The sequence below is a fragment of the Hippoglossus hippoglossus genome, chromosome 13 (assembly GCF_009819705.1).
Source record: "Hippoglossus hippoglossus isolate fHipHip1 chromosome 13, fHipHip1.pri, whole genome shotgun sequence".
In the NCBI taxonomy this organism is placed as follows: Eukaryota; Metazoa; Chordata; class Actinopteri; order Pleuronectiformes; family Pleuronectidae; genus Hippoglossus; species Hippoglossus hippoglossus.
Genome location: NC_047163.1, coordinates 22,398,116 through 22,420,238, shown reverse-complemented (window position 1 = coordinate 22,420,238; position 22,123 = coordinate 22,398,116). Strand labels below are relative to the sequence as shown.

The 22,123-nt window shown below is 42.8% G+C and overlaps 1 protein-coding gene across 8 annotated transcripts in view; it reads left to right on the top strand.

Moving 5' to 3' along the window:
• Positions 1 to 22,123, top strand: part of kirrel3b (kirre like nephrin family adhesion molecule 3b) — a 163,650-nt gene that overhangs the window by 78,176 nt on the left and 63,351 nt on the right. For all 8 annotated transcript variants that reach the window (XM_034605490.1, XM_034605489.1, XM_034605486.1 and 5 more), the window contains exon 2: positions 20,048 to 20,197. In XM_034605490.1, the coding sequence (XP_034461381.1) occupies positions 20,048 to 20,197 (150 nt within the window). The remainder of the gene's footprint in view (positions 1 to 20,047; positions 20,198 to 22,123) is intronic.

The following is a 22,123-nucleotide window of genomic DNA, read 5'->3' as shown; positions in this document are numbered from 1 at the left end:
TGTCACTTAAGATCAAAGATGAGTTTATCTCCACTTCAGTCTTTTCTTTATTTTTCTTGCTGTGTTCCCATCTTTCCAATCCCTTCATGGGATGACTTGTGCAGTCCCTGCATGCAGAGGCTAACAAATGGTTTAGAGATCAGTTGGCTGGAAAGAATGGAAAGCAGGCTGGCGGAAAGTGAGTCAATGGCTCGGCTTAAACTGACACTAAGCAGAATCCTATTGTACACCATTTTCCCTGTGCTTTTAGGGAGGATTATGATTTTCTAAAATAGACACAATATGTTTTGTTTATGATTAGGGAAGCAAATCAATTCAAAATGAATGCATTCCATATGAAATGCGGCCCAATCAGTAACATAATAACACAACATAACATTACTGCCTGCTACCATCTTCTTATATTCATCTTGTTATGAGGGGCAGACAAAGAGATGGAGGAAGAGATCAACCATTCATTTCAGCATAAGGCCCAAGTCATTTCCAGGAAATGAACACACACTGGGCTGTGATATATTGGATCCCCTCTCCCATGTAATGGCAATCTAAGTGTCCTTTATGATTTTGTTCAAAATCCCTCGTCCTTGTGTGCTGCAACTAAACACATTAAGGCAAAATGACGGATGGCCCTTTGAGTGTAAGAAAGCGGGTGGAGGATACAATATGTATTCTCCACCCGCAGGGGTCGGGATGGGAGACTTCCTATTAATTATAATGAAAGGAATTTGCCCCACTGCATATTGTTCGGGTCCACTGGATGCCATGGTTGCATGCGCGTGTATGTGTGTGAAGGCTCAAATGTCCCACTGTGGCTCGCCAGTGTTCCACAAAACGAAAATGACTTTAATGGCTGCCTTAATAAAATGCCTGGGTCCTAATTAAGCCCTCTCCACATTTGTGGGGACAAGCTACACTCTCGCTCTCTCACTCCGCGCTCCCAAAGGCCTGTTCCGTCTCCTCCTCCAGGACGTGATGCCTTGACATCTAAACGCTTCCTTCTAATGGCTAAATTGTGTCTGGCATGTATGTTTGTCTGTGCCAACATATGCTCGAGCAATGCAGCTTGCATAGCACAAAATCTACTTTCATCTTGTTTCTTCTGGCGGCACACGAGCACCGAACCAGTAAACGTTTCACATCCTTTTCGCTCAGCCGGGGTGAACATCATTGGTCGGTGTAAACATTTTATTTGGTACTTTCTAATTGTCCTTTCTGCAGTAGCTCCTTTGTAAAGCGGAAGGCTGGGAATCTTTTTTTGTGAGTTTATCATTCATAACGTGTGTCTGTCACTGACTCATGTGCTCAACCTTTCGATAAGGAGGACGACTTTCCCGAACACATCATGAATATGAGACGCATGTCGAGTGGGCTGACCTTCTGAAATGTTCTTTAGCAATGTGACACACTGTGGTGACATCCAGACAAAGTGACTCTTTGAGATATGAAAGGTTTTGGTCATGCACACACCTAGCAGTGATTGATGGTCCCGCGGACATGGCTACGTCATTTTTTCATCCTTCTCCCAGACGTACAGGAAAACAATAATTCTCCATCTTTCACACGCACACACACACACACACACACATGCTGCACCTACAGAAAGATTGTTTACTTAATTGCAAAAATACCTCGATGAATATCTGCTCCTGTCTGGGTTGACCATCAGTAAATATATAAAATAGTGTGATAAACAGCGTCTCGTTTGATTTTTTTTTTACCATTTAATTAGCAGCGCTGACCTTCAGCTCGCACAAAGTAACCATGTGATAAAATCAGTTTGAATATCTCAACAGCACCGTTTCTACTCTTCTCCACTCTATTTCATTTTGCCCGCTTTAATCTTGTTTCTCTGCTAGCTGTCACAAGTAAATAATGAGTCGACTCAAGATGTCTTTGATTCGCACGGCCTTAGCCGGGTCACAGCTCAATTGGCACAGACAAGAAGAAAAAGAAGAAAAAAAAGGGGGAAAAAAACAGCCCATTTGCTGAAGGCTCATTAGGAGCCTTGCAGCGTGAAGCCAGGGTCACTGGATGATATGGAGCCTTTTTATTGAAAACCTCTTGATCGTGGAGATCACGGAAATATGCTCCACCATCATGGCAAAAGAGAGGGACAGTTTCTCCAGATGACAAATGATATGCCCTGGGCTTGGAGAATGAGAGAGGGAGAGAGAGAGAGAGAGAGAGAGAGAGTCGGAGGGCGAATAGAGAAGGACAGAAGAGAGAAAGAGGGAGAGAGGACATAATACTGTTTATATCTGTGTGATTCCAAAGCCTGCAGATGAAGAGTCACATCATGTCAGGCCGGTTTTGATGCATGCTGCCCACAGATGAGGCAGCTGGCGGATATACTGTGGGTAAGAAGGCAATTCGATCAACATTTCCGCCGGGGTATCAACATCAATGTTTGATAGAGTCCCATATAGACGAAAAATGCAAATAAATCATCTCCATCTCTCGGGGGCCAACTGTGAATACAAACAGGCATTAGCAAAGCAGAAGTACAGCATCTGTCCTTGCTGGGCGGCAGAACTTCCTGGACACCAGGTGCTAATCTGATTTGCATGTGCACTCAACTCATTTCCACTTCTCAAGTTGTTTCTGTCCGGTACATACAACTTAGCAAGCTGGCTGTATATGCACGCATACATAAGATGCATGACCTCATAGGAATAACACTGATCAATGAGGAGATCTGCAACAGGCACAGGCTCATACTTTTAATGCTGGACTCGCGTACGCTTGGCATTGGGTAAATCTTGACGATGCTGGCCAACAATCACGATGTCATGCTTAGGACACACAGCATAGCTGGCTTTCATGTCAACCTGCCATGTTAGCTATCAACACTTTGCTATAGAGAAGTAAGCAGGAGCTAGCACCTGCATTTCAGTAGCCTCCAACGCAAACGTGTCAGTCCATGATAACAGAAGTAGCAGAAGACATGTTGTGGCAAGGAAAGGCGTTCCCTTTCCCCCGGGCAACTTCAATTATGCTACAGTATCATGTGCCTGTATCGTCAAAGGGATGAATTCTCACAGGCGCAAATGTTTTCTATAGACCCAGAGTTATTTTTGAGTTTAAGTGGAACTTAGTTGAAGTCAATACTTAATACTCTTATTAAGAATCATAGAAAGTTTCTTTTCTCAAGTTTTCCACTGGCCTCAACCCCCATTATTCTGGCACGTCCCGTCCCTCTCATCCCTCTTCCTGCCCGTTCTCTGCGTGACGACTTCATTATCTCAGAGATGCAGGGATAAAAAAATATGCCACTGCAAATTAATGGACAGGCATTATGCATACGGCTCTATCCTGGTAATATATGTGAAGGTATTTTTAACACAAGGTAACACCGGTGCACAGGTTAAGACCTGCAACCTATTATTCATGTTCAGCACTATTTTAGCCAAGGTTAAATGTGGGTATAAAAGAATAAAGTGGCAATAATGGTGTCACTACAAGGAATATGTGTTAATGTCTGCTGCTCATTTCAGTCAGAATCACCACTTACATTCAGCACTCAAGAATTTCCCTGTCAGGCAAACACGCACCCTTTGGTTTATAAATTTTCATTTTTTATCAGGGCTTTGTCAGAGGCATTTTGCAATCCAATTGAAAACTGCCTGGTGCTTAGAACTAACACAAATGCTTTTGGACAACTATATCATATGCATGTAAGGCAGCCCTAATCTGTTACCATGGATATGTTGAACTGCATTGTGTCCACTGCTGAAAGTAGAATACCACACCACATACAGTATGTGCGGTAGGTTGTCCACAGGTCTTTTCTTTTAATTGGGAACAGTTATGACACTTATTGTCAACCTCCACTGAATTGCAGCAGCTCTCCCTATTCACTCAACTGCGGGGTACACATGGCAGCAGTATAGGGGGAAATACAAGAAAAGGTAAGGCTACAGACAGAGAGGCTGAGTGAAATAAAGTGAGACAAGAGGAGTCAGACAGACTCAGAAAAAGGCTCCGGACAGAAGGTTCAGGTTGTGACATGTTAATTGCTCCTCTGCAGCCAGGTGCAGGAGAGAGTTGTCATCCTGCAGGGTCTAAAACTACCAGCGAGTCATAGCTCCACTCTTCATTCACACTTGAAGGATAACACTGACACGAACAAACACACACACAAGCACACACACACACGCACAAGCCCTGCCTGCAGAAGCATAACAGAATCTGATGTTTATCATCCCAAAGGGCATCACGTCACATCGACAGTCCAGCTCACTCCAACTGATTGCACCAAACTTGCTCGCTGAGATGTTGCCTCACCTTCACATGCCACCATCCATTTATTGCCCTTTTTGAGCAGCAGGTCAAGCACTTGGGTACCTTTTCAGGTATCACTGCAGTTTACATTTCTGGGCATTGTAATTCCTGCCCTCCAAAATACCCCCCCCCCCCCCCCTCCTGTGGCGGCACTTTCCGCTTGTCCAAGAAATGTCAGGATGGAGAATTCTACTGCTAACTGGGTGACTTTTTAAAGCCTTGGGATTGGATATTAGGTCGTATTTCAAATGATTGCGCACATAGAGTATAAGCCTCTGGGCTGTGTGAGCGCTGTAAGGCATTGCCACAGAAAATCTGCAAGGCAACAGGAGAGAAGTCCCACTGTGAGGACTACCTCAATAAAGGTCAGACTGTCAGTGCGGGGCAGCCACTCTAATCTCCCCTGACCCGACCTTCAGTAACGCAACATTACCTCCATTAGTGTCTACAAAAGTGGCATCCCATTTCTCTATCAGCCACGTTCATATTTATATCCGTGCGGGTTCATATGTTTGTGCGTGCCTGTGTGAGAGCCTTGTGGAATTGTGCAGTTTGCAACCGGCACCCTGCCCAGCAGTGGGACAAAAGCTCTGACAACCTGTAGGCAATGGCAGCCAAGGGTAATAGCCAAAGGTAGCTCGACGAGGGCTGGAGTCACGGAGGCAGTTCAGACCAGGCGAACGGCAAGTGCACAAGAGCCTCTCAGTTCCCAGTGAATCAACTGTACAGGACCAGGACTGCTACGTGTCGAGGGGCCTCTAATTGTTTTAGAACCCACGTCATCATCACTTGAAGAAGTTTAAGATATGCCTCCACAACCCAATAGCCACTCACACTAAGTGGAGAGCTGGTGAGGACCGACCCAGGATCATGAACATGTTTAAATGGAAGATTGTTTGATATAATGAGGTATAGCTAGTCTCTTAAGAGAGCCCTACAGTAGATGGCACAGTTAGTTTATTTTTATTTTATTTCTACTTCTCATGCTTGGCAGTCTGGCTTTAACTGTCTCTATATTCCCAATGAGCTCTCATTAAGGCAAAGGCTGTCCAGAATGCTTTCTGCCCAGTCGAGCTAAATTGTGAAGCACTGGCAGTAACCTGACTTTTTTCCATCTACTGTTAATGAGATGTAAAGTGTGAAGGGAAGTAATCAGTCACACACTTCATCATCTCTGGGTCAGCCAGTGTGCGTCAGTTACTGAAGTCTGGGTTAAAAAAAAAAAAACACGTACAATGTTTGACCTTTGCTCTCAAACAGCTCAGCTCCCAAGTCAAATTGACACCCAACTGAGTTAAAGGTGTGATGGAGGCAAAGTTGCGAGGGCTCCTTGTTGATTGTTTATTTTAATAAACCCAAAAGGTGCAACTGGATTTCTCAAAGTGTTTTCACCAAACAAAAAAATGAAAACTGTCGAGAGCAAAGCTGATATCAAGATAAGGAAAATGGGAAAGCATATCAGTAGAGGCATTGTTGGGTGGGGTTTTTTAAAAGGTGGAGCTGGGAGGAGTGTGGGGGATTCAAAGCTCCTCCACTATTGGGAGCTGAATTATGGCCCCAGGCAATGCTGGCGGCAAAAGAAAGTTCAAGAGGTGTGTAAAAAAAAAAAGAGAGGAGTAATCTTTAAAAAGAGAGAGACTTCACAGTCATGTAGCCGTGATGCTGAGTTGGATGTGGCAAAGTGCCCCGGGGGAGGCCAGAAGCGCTGAGAGACAGCAGCCAGAGATGAGAGGTACCTGAGCCTCAGCATCAAACCACTCCTGTGATCCACTGAAGACTACTCTCTCTCTGTGTTCCCTCGCTGAATCCCCAGCAACGGTTAACACGAGCGATCCTCGCAGTCCGGTCAGGCTGGTCTCACTTCAGTCATGACAGACACCGGGACGCCAGGAAGAGTGAAGAAGTTCGACGAGTTGTGCCTCTTTGTCGAACTTCGTCGTTAGAAATGTTTTTGGAATGGAAAAAGTCTTCGTCGCCCTTTGAAGATGTAGGATTTTTTGTTTGTGCGAGGAATATAAATGTTTGCGAAGAGAACGATTTGTGCCATCTGTTGAAAGAAGACCGTCTCATGAAAATGTTAACTGACGAAGGTGCATGGCCCTCTGCTTGAGAAAAGGTGTAGATTTTCCCATTTAAGCAAAGTAGTTTCATAAACAGCTCTTTAAATATACAGATCTGGTTTAGAATATGACCTGATTCCGAACAGAAAGTGCTCAAAGTAAAAGGAGCATTTTCAATTAGATTTTAGGCTTTTTGCCCACTCAGTTTCTGGCAAACCTTTTCCTATCATTACCCTCCCATTTATATTACTGCCTTAAGTCTCCTAAATCCTATGACTACTGCATCTCGCACAGCTGTGCACTTTTATGGCATTTGCTAATGTACTGTAAATGACATAAAATATGACAAGCTTAGTTTTCTGCCAGCTCCAGCTTTTATATCATTTTTTTTACACCATTTTCAATTCCCATTTATTTATTTGGAGGCAGATGTGATTTTATGTCCCTGTCATGGCTGTAAAGTGCTACTTTGAAATGCAAATGAACCTTTGATTGAGGGATATTCATGAAGAGGGTGTTGTGTATGAGGTGGCTGCGTGAAAGCCAAGTCCAGGGAGATATGTTGTGTGGTCCCATTTGGTGCTGGGTGATCTATTGCCGAAGAACCACGCAGACTGGTAGAGGACGCTCTAGGACACTGCGTTGAGATTACTTCCGCAGACGGTTGTCTCGTCTAACATAATTCAGCTTTTGAGTCCTTTTTCCACCACCTTAAAGACAATGCCCACAGCTGTCTGCTTTTTTGTCCATTAAAGGGCAGATTTCAAGGAAAGGGGATTTGGTAATCCAAATTAAGTTACAGGATAGAGTGTGTGCTTATTGTCTTATATGCACTTAAAGGTAGATTGTATACTTGAAAAGTAATGGCTTTGTGCAGTCAAGTATTATGGCGGGCTCCCACACTGAAATGGATCTCTTTTCTCCTGTCTTGAAAGAGTCCTCTTAGTGGAGATGTGGCATAATGTAGCTCTGACTCAGGCCTCTTATCTCATGTCAGTGGTATCCTGCACACCTTGATAAAGCCGCCTTTCCTCCCTTGTCTTGTAATAACATTCCACTGTGTCTGACAGTTTCTGTACCGAGCCTTGCATCTCTTTCTCTCTCTCCCCACACACACACACTCACACACATGTAAGTCTTCCTCCACTTTTCCCCAAAAAATGTTTTTGTCACTAATGTTGCAGATATAGCCTGTGTGGCGATGGGTTTTGGTCAAAACTGTAATGTACTCATCCTCATCACCTGTGCTTATATGTGTAGAGCCGCTGACAGCTTACAACGTGCTAACCAGAGGTTGGGTTAAGTACCATTAATGGGACGACTGAGGCCCTGCTATTGAAAGAAGGTGCTGACAGTGATCTATTATTAATCCAACCTGACGTAGATCACTGGTTATACTGTTGTTTGCAAGGAAATAATGGCTTACTTGTAAAGGAATTAAATGCCAAGATCTATCATCTGAGGCCTCCCTTTGAAACGCCAGATCAGTAGCCTATAGGTGAACTGCATCTCGCTTGTGTTCCGATTTGTATTTTATTACAGTTTATTTTATCAGCCCAAATGCTGATAAAAAAAAAATAGCATGAATGAAAAAGCAAATTAAGAAAACAATTAAAAAAACTACACCATGAAATTGTATTAATTAATTCAAGTTAATGTTAAATATTTACATTATGAAAGCAATTTTCATAGTGTACATATTTTAATTCAAGTTTTGTATTTGTTTTTATTAATTTGATTTGAATGTATAGTTTTTGTACTACAGTGCTTCTTATGTTTGCTTTATCGTGCTGTCATTCATTTGTTTTGAGCAAATCAAAAGTTGTATAAGTGTGAAGTGAAGCACAATTACAGATAAACACGGCCTAAGAAACACAGCTATGATCTCGTCTCGGCTCCACAGTTCCCCTATCTGAATGTTACATTGTACAAGATGCAATAAGTTGAGAGATCAGACAACCTGAAGTGATAATTGCCACTTATATGTCACAAACACACAAACAGGAATACACTTTCACAGTCTTAAAAGCAGTGAAAGATCCAATGCCAGTGCAAGACAAAATTGTAATTGCAGCTGACTTGACAGCAGAACAGGCACGGATCATTATTGCAACATTAATAAGCATTTATGGTAAAAGCAGAAAGCCTGTGTTGCCTGTAATGGCCGTGGCTGAGCCACCGACGCTGTGATTTAACCTGGCATTTTGGCTGTGGCGAGCCGCTCCTCCAAATCAAGGCTAAGTGGCGGATTCATCAGTGCCCTGTCGAGATGAAACACTCGCCCGGCAGTGACACGGAGATGAGGCCCTGATTGGGACAAATGCGTCTCCCTCTGGTGTCAGCTCTCATTCACCGGTCTGAGCGCCTGGCTGAAAGAAAGACAAATGTTTTGATTAGGGGTCTCTTTCAATGTCACAGCAGCCGGCGAAGAAGAATGAGATGAGGCTGTCTCCAAGGGAAGCAAATAGTTGAAGACGATGAGAGGAAAATGGATGTCTCCACTGTCTGGAGGGTGTTGAATGGGGATTTTATGAGTCAGAGAGAGCTCAGTGAGAGCGTCTCTTTTAATGAGGCCGCATTCCTTCTTCTACAAGACCATTTCAATATGCCATATGCTGCTTGGTGACTGTTCAAAACAACATTCGTGAAAACATCATGTACGGTTAACAACATGCTCTTTGACTTGTCGTACCTCATTGTATAGTGTTTATTATTATTATTTCATTATTTACACATCATGTACCATAAATCCCACCTACGTTTATTATTTCATGTACAGTATCACTTCCTATTATCATGTACAATATCATTTTTTTATCCTTTATGTACAGTAGGCTATTACATGTTATTAGTTATTTATATTATGTGCAAAATTACATTAATTATCATATGCAATAGTTCTTACTTCTCATTTGTAATTTCTATTCCTGTTTTAGTTTGAAGTACATTCTTTAGCACTTTTTATATTTTTTTTACTTATTTTACTTGTATCTATATCTATCGTTTGAACTATATAAAAGACGTGTGAATAAGTGAAAAACACCCCGCTGAGCCCACATTCCTCCTCAGATATCACAGGCTACACTGTACCTTTGTTTATCCTGCCAGCCGTGACACAAACTTAACACGCCGTCTCAAGTAGCGGGATATTTCCTCATGAAGAGCAGAACGTCGATGCCTGTGTTCCGCAGGTTATGGCGAACAGAGCGGGCGGCAAATATACAACACAGCGTTTGCAACAGGAGCCTTGACAGACATGACGTGCATTTCAGTGGGATCCTGCAAACGGTAAACAACTCAAAGTGCTGTCACTGTTGCACTGTGAGAACCTCATCTCGGAGCAACTACTTTTTTGAGGGTATGGCTTAGTTATGAAAGATATCTTCCCCCTCTGCTCCGCTCACCTCTCTGCGGGTTGTCTACTGTAAAAAACATGTTTGTTAAAAACAAATTTGTTGAAATTGGGCACAAATAAAGGTGTTTTTTTATTGTATGATTTAGAAGTTAAACTCTTTTATGAAGTGGAGATCTTTCCCAAACCTTTCCAACACAAATACATCTCGTTTAGCTGTATTGTCTAAGGGTTGAGATATAAATCTTGATTTAATCTGACTCAAAGAACCAAAAGAAATGCTGCGAGTCTCGAAAGTCAAGGTACACTTTTATCTTGTCAGCCCTACAAAATATGAGTTATGGCTGGACAAAAGGCAGCTTAATGTGGCTTTCTGTGCCTGTGACATGTCACCTAATAGAAAAATGGGACTCTCCCTCAAAATATATGATATCCCTCATTGGACTAAGGCCCTCTCTGCACCGCATCCATCAAATCAGCCACCTGAGTCTGTTTCAAATGCTCATCATTCCCTAATGAACATGATCAATCCCAATGTTGGCTCACTTTGAACACCCTTCAAAGTCCCTTCCCCCCCCCTCCCCCTGCACAAACATGTTCCTTTTGCAAATCATCTCGTCCCGATGTCTTCACATCCATACACTCGGCAAACACTCGAGCGCCCCCGCGTCAGCGAACAGGCGACAGCGAGGCTGCTCTTTGGGCTCGGAAAACAAACACTGAAACAAATGCACCTGCGACCGGGAGCGCTGAAGACGCAGGAGGCGATGGTGTCGGTAAAAGGTGACAAAGAAAGGCCGTAACGATGGGAGTTGAGAAACAGAAGGCACCCTTCCTCTTCAATCAGGGCTCCATCTGAACTCCCAAACTCCTTCTCTTCTCCATATCCCTCCTTCATTTGCATCTCTTTTATGTCCCTGCTCCACATTATGCAAAAGTGTACACGCAAAAAAAAAAAATAAGTAGTCCAGTTTGCAAAGTGAGTCGCTCCATTTCCCTTGCACTTTTTTAATCAATACCAGCCAGGGGAAGAGGGTTACGTGGTGTTCAGTCGCATTTATGCTAACTGGAATATTTGAACTGTTCTCTTTGAACTGTAGTTACCTTGGAAACCAGCCCACAGGAGTTGCTGCTTTATAACAGTAATTACAATCATTGGTCAGACAGGGTCGTGTGTTTACAGAACAAAGCACACACATCCAGTGAGTAGACTACTTTGTGTGTATTGTGCTATTTCACATTACTTTGTCTGCTTAGAGGCTGACAACCTTGAGGACCTTCACACTGCATTAAAGAAGCATATATCATTTTCTCTATTATAGGAGATGTTGAATTGGTTGTTGTCTGCTTTGGACTGCTTTGGAAGAGGGTTAAAATCCATTCCATGGCTTTGTGATGCTTTGATGACCTGTGGAGCCAATTGTATGCACACTGCCAGGAAAGATGCAGCCTCGAGAACTTTAATAAACCGTTTGTGGCCCCTGACACTCCGGTTAGCGATGTCCATGAAATCTTGCTTCCCCTGGCCGTGTAGCTGATGATAAAGCGAGTGCCTGCAAGGCCTTCCCGCTGTTGCCATTTGTAATTTTTAGAAGTCATCATCGGAGGTGATCCGTCTTGATTGTGCCTTGGCAACTGTCATGCTCCACTAATGCACAGTGTGAGAGAGGGCATAAATACAACGTCTTCCGGCAGCACTGATGTTTATCTTCCCTGCCTCTTGAATTTGCATTCCCACAGACACATTTTTACTCATAATGGCAGACATCAGAACACAGATTACCAGTCTGCACACAGCGTTTGTTTTACAAGTGGACAGGCAGGAACAAAGGACTTGAACATTACATGTAAAACATGCCCCCTCCATTGGGCTAAGGGAGCAATAGGATATCAGTTATTAGTAGCTATTATTATCCCTAGATATTGGCAAACAATGCATGTGCAGGATACATGTTTTACCTGCCTCAAGGAGGTAATCTTTTCATCTGTTAGTTGGCAGGATTGCGCGGAAAAAAGCCGATGGATTATTTTCAAGTATTTCTGCCAGTGCAAAGCACTTTGAATTGCCTTAGTTCTGAATGATGCTATATGAATAAATGTACCTTGCTTTGCCTTTGTATTAACTAGTAACTATGTTTTATGCCCATTCAAAACGTGCCTCACATTGTCACCAAAAAATAACAGGTTCTATTTACATACTCACCTGTCACAACTGTGACACCATCAGTGGCATCACAGCAAGTGCAGTTTAAAATAAATGGGGGGGTCAGGGCTTAGAGTCTTTACAACCACTCACCCAAAATATTTCACATTCAACACTGCGCTACTCTCAGCATGAGAAAGACGGTGAGGCAGAGATTTCTGGATTTGGTATGAAGTAGCCTAAACAAACACCTTCAATTCTCCTTCAATGGCGCAATTTGTGTTAAACCTTGGTGAAAGCAGGGTAGAGAAGTTGGAATTCCTTCATCTGAAATCCCATTATTGTGGTGAACACCAGGTACCAATTCTATAAATACTATGGCAACAATCTGTGGCCTTGTCATTCGGTTTTCTTTCACTGCCTCATGTCATTTTCACTTTTCAGGACACACTGAAGGCAATTTCTGCCAGAATGACTTGAGTTTCTAAGTAGATATTGTATTTAAAGCCTCTCCTGTGCATTGACAGTGGGTGTAGACCTCCCTCTTTTGTTACTGCATGCATGGAGTTTGGAGTTTATAATGTATTTCAGTAAAGTGAGCTTAGCTTCTCATTGTCAGTCACTTTTCTCTGCAGATTAGGTGCCTGCATGGCCCCAGATTTAATTCTGAGATTAGTGTGCTGTGACATAGTCTGTCTTGTACCTTGTTTGTGTGTGTGTGTGTGTGTGTGTGTGTGTGTGTGTGTGTGTGTGTGTGTGTGTGTGTGTGTGTGTGTGTAGTGCACTGGTTCAGTTCCCCATATATCTATATTTATTGTGTACATAAAGATGTGTTATAAAAAAGATGCCAGGTTATTGTGTCAGTCATAGCTCATCAGAACTATTGCGTGAATTATGTGGTAAACCCGTATTTGTAATATGTATGAGTTGCGATACAAGACATTTGTGTGAAGCAGGACTTTCAGTGGTTATGACTTGGATCCGCTGTTCTCCTGTCCTGTTTGCAGTGATGCTCTTTCACACCTGTGAGATGTGGGAAAATTATCATTGTTATTATATCATCAATCTGAAAGTAGCTTTCAACATTACTGAGAGTCCCACAACCGCAGGCGAGGTGGAAGTCACTTCTCTAAAGAGATTGATGAATCGCACAGCAGCATGCTTCACTGACAGTGTCAAATTAATGTGATGCGGCGGTTAATTAAAGCACACAAATCACGGAGATTAGACCTACGGTGAAAATGACAGGATGCATGCTGGAGTTGTGGACTCCTGACTAATCAGCGACTCTTGACAAAGGACAAGTATGGTGAGTCAAAGGAGTGGGAGAGCTGGTCAAGGATGGGGGTATGTTGAGAATTGTGAGTCACTCAAGGCAGACGTGAAGATTTAGATAAAACAAACCATACGTCCGATTTTTGTTTTTTGTCTTTATAAGTGTTCGGTCTAGCCTTGAGACGGATAGAAAAAAAAAGAAGTCTCGCCATGTGCTGAGACGATGTACTTCTTCATCCCTGCAGTGTGTTTTTAAAAAATGGACGAGTACGGGCCCCTGCAGGGTGAGTGCATGATATTTTTCATTTGACTTATTTCCTGGAAGTCATTTCAATAGGATATGTAAGGATAACTTGATTAAGTATCTAAATTCACTCTTTTATCAAACATGTGTACCACCTGTCACCTTTGGCAGCGCTACCAGTGGATTAGACGCAGATACAAAATAAACCTCTCCCACTCATCAGCCTCCCCCGGTTTCTCTCTCCAATGCTTCCACTTCCGTGCCACTGAAAACTACCTGCAGCAATGTCCTAAAAAAATTAGATACTGTGGCCAACCAAACCTCAACAAACACCCCCCTAACTCCTCCATATTCCGAAGCCCTCCTGTGCTTCTAAATTGCTAGTGTAAAATGGCCAGGACAGAGGGGTAATAGTTTTTGATAATGATCCCGGGCTAAGCTTTGGTGCTGTGTGGCCACATGCCGCACAGACAGAATGCTGATTATTTCTCTGAAGTGGGCTGGATGTGTGTCGGTAACGGTAATTTCCAGGCCCTGATTGGCAAAGAGCGGTGAAATTGGGGGCAGTTAGCACTGAGGGGAAAATAGTGCTGAAGTGTGTGGAAATGCCGCATCCGTCCAATGGTAAACAAATTATCTGAAGTGAAATGACAACATTAGGGGATGCAAAGTGCCAGTCCACATTATGAATACGGCTCTGTGCACAGGCTTTAACTACCTGCTTTCCTCCCCGCCCGACCATTTGAAACAACTGGCCAGTCCTTATCGGAGATCTTTGGCTTCACCTCCGTAAACACACGGCATTCAATCAAATCCAGCATCAATCTAGACATAGTCAAACACATCCAGCGAGTGGCCATGGACATTATCAGTCCATATACACTGTTTGTTTTACAAGTGGACAGGCAGGCATAAAGGATTTGAACATTCAGATGAGGAAGACAGATTGATAGTAATACATGGCTCCTCTAATGGGCTTGATGGAGCTTTATGAAATATTCATTATTGGTAACTATTGTTGCAACATTGCCAGCTGCATCTGAGGGATTACATTTTGATATTAATGAGGTTGCCCGTGTTACAAAAGCCGAGCTGCTCCGAGGAATACCTCATCATTCCAAGTAACAATTTGTGTTAAACCTTGGTGAAAGCAGGTGAGAGAAATTTGAATTCCAGCATCTGAATTCCCCGATATTACAGAGAATACTAGGAACCACCCACAGCAGTCCCATGATAATAAATACTATGTCAAATATTTGAAGCCTCGTTATTCATCCTGTTCCTTTCCTCTCTAAAAGCATGCATTTGCAATGGGATTCTATTACTTAAATATATAAAAGTAAATAAATCCATAGAGATGTAAAAATGCAGAAAACATTTCATGCTTTTTTTAATATAAATGTAATTACTAGCATTGAGCATTGAGATCTTTCCTTCTAACAAGCTGAATGTTGACAGATTTTATATATGGTGATTGCACAGCACAGACATACCCATTGAGGGCATAGACTGTACCTTATAATCTTATGCAAACAGATGTAATCGTCAGCCCCTTTTACTCGGCCTATTCAAGGCGTGAATGTCGGACCTAGGCGAACACAGAATTGGGGTTCACAGTATCACAACATCACGGTGGCAACAAAATGTTGTCCACTCAAATGGAAAACTGCTTTTTTTTCTCTGCACTTTATGGAGAAAAACATTATTGAATACAATCGCTGAATTCACAACACACGCCGACATCAAATGCACGCCTGTCTATGAACCAATCAATGTCAAGTATAGGTACAAGTATAGCAAGACACAGCCTACGTACAGGCCATGGTGACAGGATGTATGTTTGTCACACAAGTCTTCAGTCCACTCCCTAAATTACAATCAAAACTAAAACTAACGGGATTGAATGTAAATAATGTCACAAAGACGTGAGCCTTGGTTGGGATCATGGTTCGGACATTCAGGTTTGAAAATGGCCTAAGTCTAGATAAAAGGTAACGTTGGCATGGTGGAACAGGATGTGAGCCTGTTGTGTTACATGCCAGGCCTCTAACTCTGGAGCCCTGGCATGCTATAACCACACACACCAGCAATATGGTGGCTTGTTACAGCAATATGGTGCCATCTCTGTATGAAACATTCTATTGTGATATGTTTGAAGAATTCCTCCTAATCCTTGACGATACAGTACGTGCGTTGTCATAATCTGCAGTGTGTCTTTAAGTAAAAGTGGCTGGTTGTAGTAAACAAAAGGTGGATAAGCTCTTCTGAAAGATTTGCACAACAGCATATAGTGTTCGATTTAACAAATCCAAAGAGCTGTAGTGAAACAAAATTATATTATGAATCTTCCCATACAGTATGTGAAAACAAACTAGGCAGATAACCTTTTTTATAACCTATTCATATCTCAGGTTTGATTGATGCTGAGTGAGAAAACCCAAGGGACTGTCTGTTGTCTCTAGCGATTTCAATTCTGATCTGTGTGCCCAAACATTTACGGAACCTGAAGTCCCCCTGAAGTCGAAGCCCATTTGTCTTACAGCAAACATTCATGTCTAGTTTTCCCATTTTATTATTTATTTATTCATTTATTTGAACCAGGCTCTTGAGTAAACCCCATTAGGATGCTTAATAAAGCGTTATTAACGTGGATGTTCAGCTCTGCGGGCACCTCCACCCCTACTCCCCCTCCTATTACTGCCAGTGATGAAGTCTGCAAAATGATGTGCTTGATTCTTAATTGAGCATTTTGGTTGTGAAAATATTTTTCATGAATAAGTGAAGGGACGGGAGTTGTCTTCGCTCCGTTGCGTGTCATGCCTGGCAGAAAATAAAGATGAGGTAGATTAGGGAGGGGCACTTTTTTTTGCCAACACGGAGATGCCCAGTGAAGGATGACTCTGACAGATGTGACAGAGATTTATTCCGTGTGGAGCCACCTTGATGTAAGCCCCAGGCCTCCCAAACACATCACCTCCATTTCTCCACTGCTGTGTCTCGTGAAGACTTAGCCAGGCTTTAAATTGAATGAAGGAGGTCACGTTTTAGCCGCTCAAGTGACAAGTGCGACCTGGTGTCAGTTTAAGGTTATATTCACTGTCACCAAAACAAATGCTCTCATCGGTCACCTCTTGCCACACCTCCCCCTTCCTTCGAATATTCTCAGCAAGTTGCTGTCTACACAGGCCATATATGGGTGTTGTGAAGCTCAGTGAAACAACACCTAAACATACAACCTGAAGCACAACTGAATATATTCACCCGGTGTAAAAGGATAGACAAAAATTCTCGCTAGTTGCTGTGCGGACTAGTAAAATAGATCTGTTGTGTCTTATCCACAGGTTGGTGCTCTTGTCAGTGTGTGAGACGCTTTGGTTGGTTATTATTGGAATTCAGGCAGCAGTGGGCAGGGGGGTGGCTAGCAGCTAGTTATCATGTTCAGCAATTAACCTGGTGGCTCAGGTGACCCATGTGTTTAGTAGTAATAATATAATAGACTCAGCATGTGAATAAGCCGAATGTATAGGCGAGGCAGAAGTTTGAGCAGGCTTTGGTTGCCTACAGGTCAACAGTCTGTGCGGAGGGCAGAACAGGCAGAACACATTGACTGAAATGCATCGAAATGTGAACAGAGATTAGCCAAAATATCGTCTGCACCACTAAAACACCTACAACTCGACTCTAGTTGGCCCAGACATCCACTGCCATGTGGTGAATTTGCCATCAGACGATAGCTGATGGGCTCAGAGATTGATAGTAGTAATACTCTTTCCATTACATATGCTGCTTATCCTTTTAGGGTCGCAAGCTGACATTTGCAAGATGCGAGGTCGACCCTTGACAGGTCACCAGTGTATCCCAGGACCAACACACTATTTAAAACCATTCACACTCACGTTCACACCGATGGACAATTTCGATTTTCCAGTTAACCTAACGCCAAACATGGAGAAAACCGGAGACACAGGGAGAACATGCTAACTTGAACGGAGAGTCTCCTCTTGATAACTACTGCACCATTGAAAATTAGCGCGTCACTCCCGATCAGAGCTTTAGGCATCACACGTTACAAATGTGGGGACGGTCAGAGGTTAACAGGGAGAGACTCACATCCACTAACATGAACAACATTTAAGAGACCGCGTGCGTACATGCACATTTAATAGAACACGAGATATAGATTATGGAGTTCAGGGTGTTGAGTACTTTTGAAATGACTGGATCTATTGTGCTAACACCAGGCTCTGCGCTCCATCATCTGACACCGAATCTTTTTTTCACTAAATTACACATGAGGCTAGAAAAGGAGGACAGGAGTGAGGACACAGGCGGGATCTAGGGAGTATGCAACCATTCATTCAGCCAACACAGAGATCTCTCTATTGTTAAATCAATTTCAGCACAGACTGAACTGTGTGATAATATCAGTCATGACTGAGCAAATACAAGAGTCCCAAACAGTTTCAGTGTCTTCTCCAAAACATGCTAGGGGATCCGTCGAGTAGCTGTCCATACGTTAGTGTGCTTCCTCTGCGTGCTGACTGGGTACAGCACAGTGCGGGTGAGATAAGCTCCTCACGTGGGAGCACAGTCAGGGCTGAACAAAGCTGTCTAGCTTTGAAGGGCAATACATATGGTGAGATAAAGTATCACCACGGCAGCATCAGCCACAATACACATGCACCTTTACAAAGGGCCTGGTTGGCCAGGGAGAAGCTGTTGAGTCTGAAAAGCTCAGTGCAGTAAATGCTTTGAAGTGCTCCCCAAGTTGCTTTAGTAATAGATGTACATTAAAATGAGGCGGTGTACAGGATTGTGTATTTGTGTATGTGTGTGTGTGTGTGTGTGTGTGTGTGTGTAGCTAGTGTGACACAGGGAGGAGAATATGACAATCATGAATCAATTTGAAAACTTCTTAAACCAGCTTCCCATCATAAGAAACTCAGTTCAAAGCAGAAAAGTGACTGGACGAGATTGTAATGGCATTTTCTACTTAAACTAAAATCAGTTTATTGTATGACAACAGTCTATCCTCCAATGTAGTTTGAAATCATACAACAAAGCTAATCAGTGTCCTTGTCTACACAAGGATAAGGAATTTCCTGTGAATATAAAAATGAAGTATCCAGGGAACTGCAGTAGATAACTGCAATTTGATACAAAGATGTAAAATAAAAGTGCACTTACCTGCTGTCTTTGTCCTGCATATTGTAATTTACTACATATTATCCAATCATTTTTTTAATAATTAGGCTAGAAAACATGTGTGAGGCTAATTCAGCATAACAGTATCATGCTTCTGTTTCTATGTGCACATGTTTGTACTACTACACATTACAATTAGAAGGAAGGATATTTCATTGTTGCCTTAGCCCAGGAGGTTTCGGTTTTGTCTACAATCGTTTCTTTGTATGTTAGTTAGCAAGGTTACGCAAAACTACTGGACTTATCATCCCGAAACTTGCTGGAAGGTTGATTCAGAGTGGTGGCAGGTCCATGATTATTTTCTCACTTTCTTAAACATTGCGAGATAGGCCGTTTTTTTTTTTATCAGGCATGTTCAGGGAACACATTTGTATGAGTATGTGTGCAATTTGTTGCAGATTGCTCAGTGGAGCATATAAGGTCCCCTTAAATTCAATCAAGCTAAATCAAATTTCACACATAATTTTCATCAAGATCCACAAAATATTCCCTGGGATAAAAACAAACAAACAAAAAAGGTCTATCTCACAATATTAAGACACTTCTCTGACCCATGCCATATCTTCCATCAAGTTTCATGGAAATCTGTGGAGTTGTGTAATCCTCCTTGGCAGAGGTGATAGAAATCCAGATCTAGTGAATTTAAATGTGATTTTATAGGGGACTGTTGGGCTTTGGCAAAGGTATGGGACATTATTGTGGAGGACAAGATAAGACGCTCCTTTATGAGTCCCACAGAAGGGAGACACAAACTCAGGAACTGTCTCAATAAAATGTAAAAGACGGAAAAAGATACTTTTAAACCCTTGCTGCAATGTGTGCTTGTAAATCAGGCTGTCTGTATGAATTTGTGTGTGTTGGGGCTTTAGTTGACAGGCAGCCTGCCATGTTTCTAACCTCACATCAGCACCACTCTGTACCCTCCACTCTGATCCACAAAACTGACCCCCCCCCCCCCCCCCCCCCATTAACACACCCTCTGCCTCTAATGGAGTTCACTGCAGACCACTTTCTGCCTGAGCATGCCGGAGAGGAGTGCAGCTAATAGCGGTTGCACAGTTGGAATACATGGGTGTGAACTTGAGCTAATGTATGCCACTAGAGCAGTGTTGGCAGATAAGATTGCGTTATGTGCCGCGGTGTGCACGGGCCCAGCCCATCTGTACAGTGACATCCCTCGTTAATGAACCAAGCTGAGTCGTGACGCCGGTCTCTTAGCGTGCGCTTCGGTCCTGGTGCCGCGCTGACACCTCTGACACGTGTACAGTGGCTTGTTTCTGTATCTTGACGAGTCTAAGAATAGCCCACACATGTTATCACCCCATAGGGTTCTTTCAACGTGAGTTTAACAAGGGTTTTGCATGAAACTGGTGGAAATTGGCAGATGTTAAGACTTTTTTGCAAATCCTATTACTGATTATATAAAACGTCTTTTTTTCATGATTTTTAATTAGATCTAACCCTTTGCTTCTTGTTTTGTTCTCCAGGGGCAGAGGCCACGTTTTCCCAGCAGCCACAGGACCTGGTGGTGGTGGCGGGCCAGCCTGTCACGTTACCGTGCACAATCCCTGGTTACCATGGCGTAGTCCTGTGGATCAAAGATGGCCTTGCGCTGGGAGTTGGCAGAGACCTCGCTGGTAAGACGCAGCATTTATCCCCCTGTCACCCTGCATTTCTCTATCTCTCTCAATTCCCCTCCATTAATTACACCGGGTAATACACAGTAACTGTCATAATCAAATGGCGGATTTTTCTCATCCAAAGCTTGTTCATGTCAACATCTGACCCTTTGCCAAACACATCACTCCATAGCCAGATAAAAGAGGCCTCATTATGGTGTGCTACAATCCGAGTGTTACATTACAAGTGTTGTAATTACATCACACGACACCAGAATCAAAAAGTCATTTCTGTCTTTGTGTTTGATGCAGACCAAAAATCCCTTATAGTGTGTTTGGCACGGAGGCACAAAAATCCGAATGAAAATGTGAAATCAGTGGTGGCAGTGGTCTTTCTGGTGCTTCAGGCTGCAAAATAGCTCTTTGAAGAGTAGCCGGCTTCCTCTAATGACACTGCACCTCATGTGTAACCGCTTCAATTGTTTAATTTGGAGTAAAAGTGATCACTGCGCTGTCATTTAGGAGCCTGTTGTTCCACCAATCGAGGCTTTATGTACATTCCTGACCTTGATGAATTTCAAGGATACACATCACTCCCCAACATAAACATTTACAACCTTTTTAAGCACTGGGCTATATTGAATAGAGAAATCCATAAAAGTAATGTATACCCACATCATTTATTGAAATGATCATTAAAATTCTTCCAAAACAGACTCATTTGAATCTCGACACACCACCCAACAGGATGTATTACTCTGCAGGTGCACAGCCTTTGTTTTAGAGCTTTTTAATTTACCTCAAACACCTTTCAGTCTGTGACCATCAAGGAGTCTTGTGTAATTGCAATTCACCGCAATATCCAACTGCAGCCGTTTTTTTTAAACACAAAAGTCTCTGATGATCAGGAATGATTAAATATGTATTCCACAAGAGATTGAGGGTCTTCTACCCTCTGACCTTTACCAAACACTCTTAGAGGGCTTCCCTGTCACTGATGCGGTCTGTAATTAAACCTCAGTGGCTGACAGAGCCCCAGTAAAGCCATCCTATTCCCTTTTCACGTCCTTATCTGGCCCTAGGGAGGCTGAGAGGTTGCAGTAAACAATGGTCCTGCAGTCTCCGAGTCTCCTTTGGAATAAAAGGGGGCAGACAGGGAGGAGAATACTTACTGGTTGCAAGAGACAGAGAATGAGAGGGTGGAGGAGGGAGCACCATTTTATTTCGGGTCAGAGTGAAACTGCAGATGCAGACTTTGTTTTATCCTCTTGTATTTTATTAATTTAACAAGACAAGACAAAGAAATCTCATTTCAACTACGGGCAAAGTCGGAGGAAAGGATGCAGAGAAAAGAGAGGAGGTTGGATCACAACACTGAAAGGAAACTACGGTAGATCAACCTTTTATAGCACGTATGTGAATAGTTTAATAGTAATGGACAGAATGCAGTATAGTCCTGACATTGCATTTCTCCACAACCAGGCCCGAGATATGGAGTCAAAGTGATCTTTCTCTCTTAAATTGTTTAGAAAACCCCACAGGGGTTCTATGAGAAGGAATAGCTGCCTACTTGGAGAAGATAGGTTGCTAAAATCAACAGCATGATACGGACAGCGGCTGAGTGCCTTCTATTGAGACGGATGACACTTTTTCAAAATAAAAGTGCTCCACAGCTGTCCTTTTTATCACCCCTGCCTACATAAACAAGCAGTGCACGCAGTAGTAAAAAGAGTGAAGGTGCATCCACGGTAAGATGTACACAATGACAGGAAAGTGGCAACTGTATACATAAAAAGTGCAACGAATCAAATGTTGCATGGAGCATTTCAATAATATAGGTCTGCTCGGCTATTCATAGAAAGAAGCTTGCGTCGGCAACGGCATGCTCCGCCTGGGACCTGTTTCCATTCACGGGAGCAGTGATTAAACCGAGAGAACACTTTT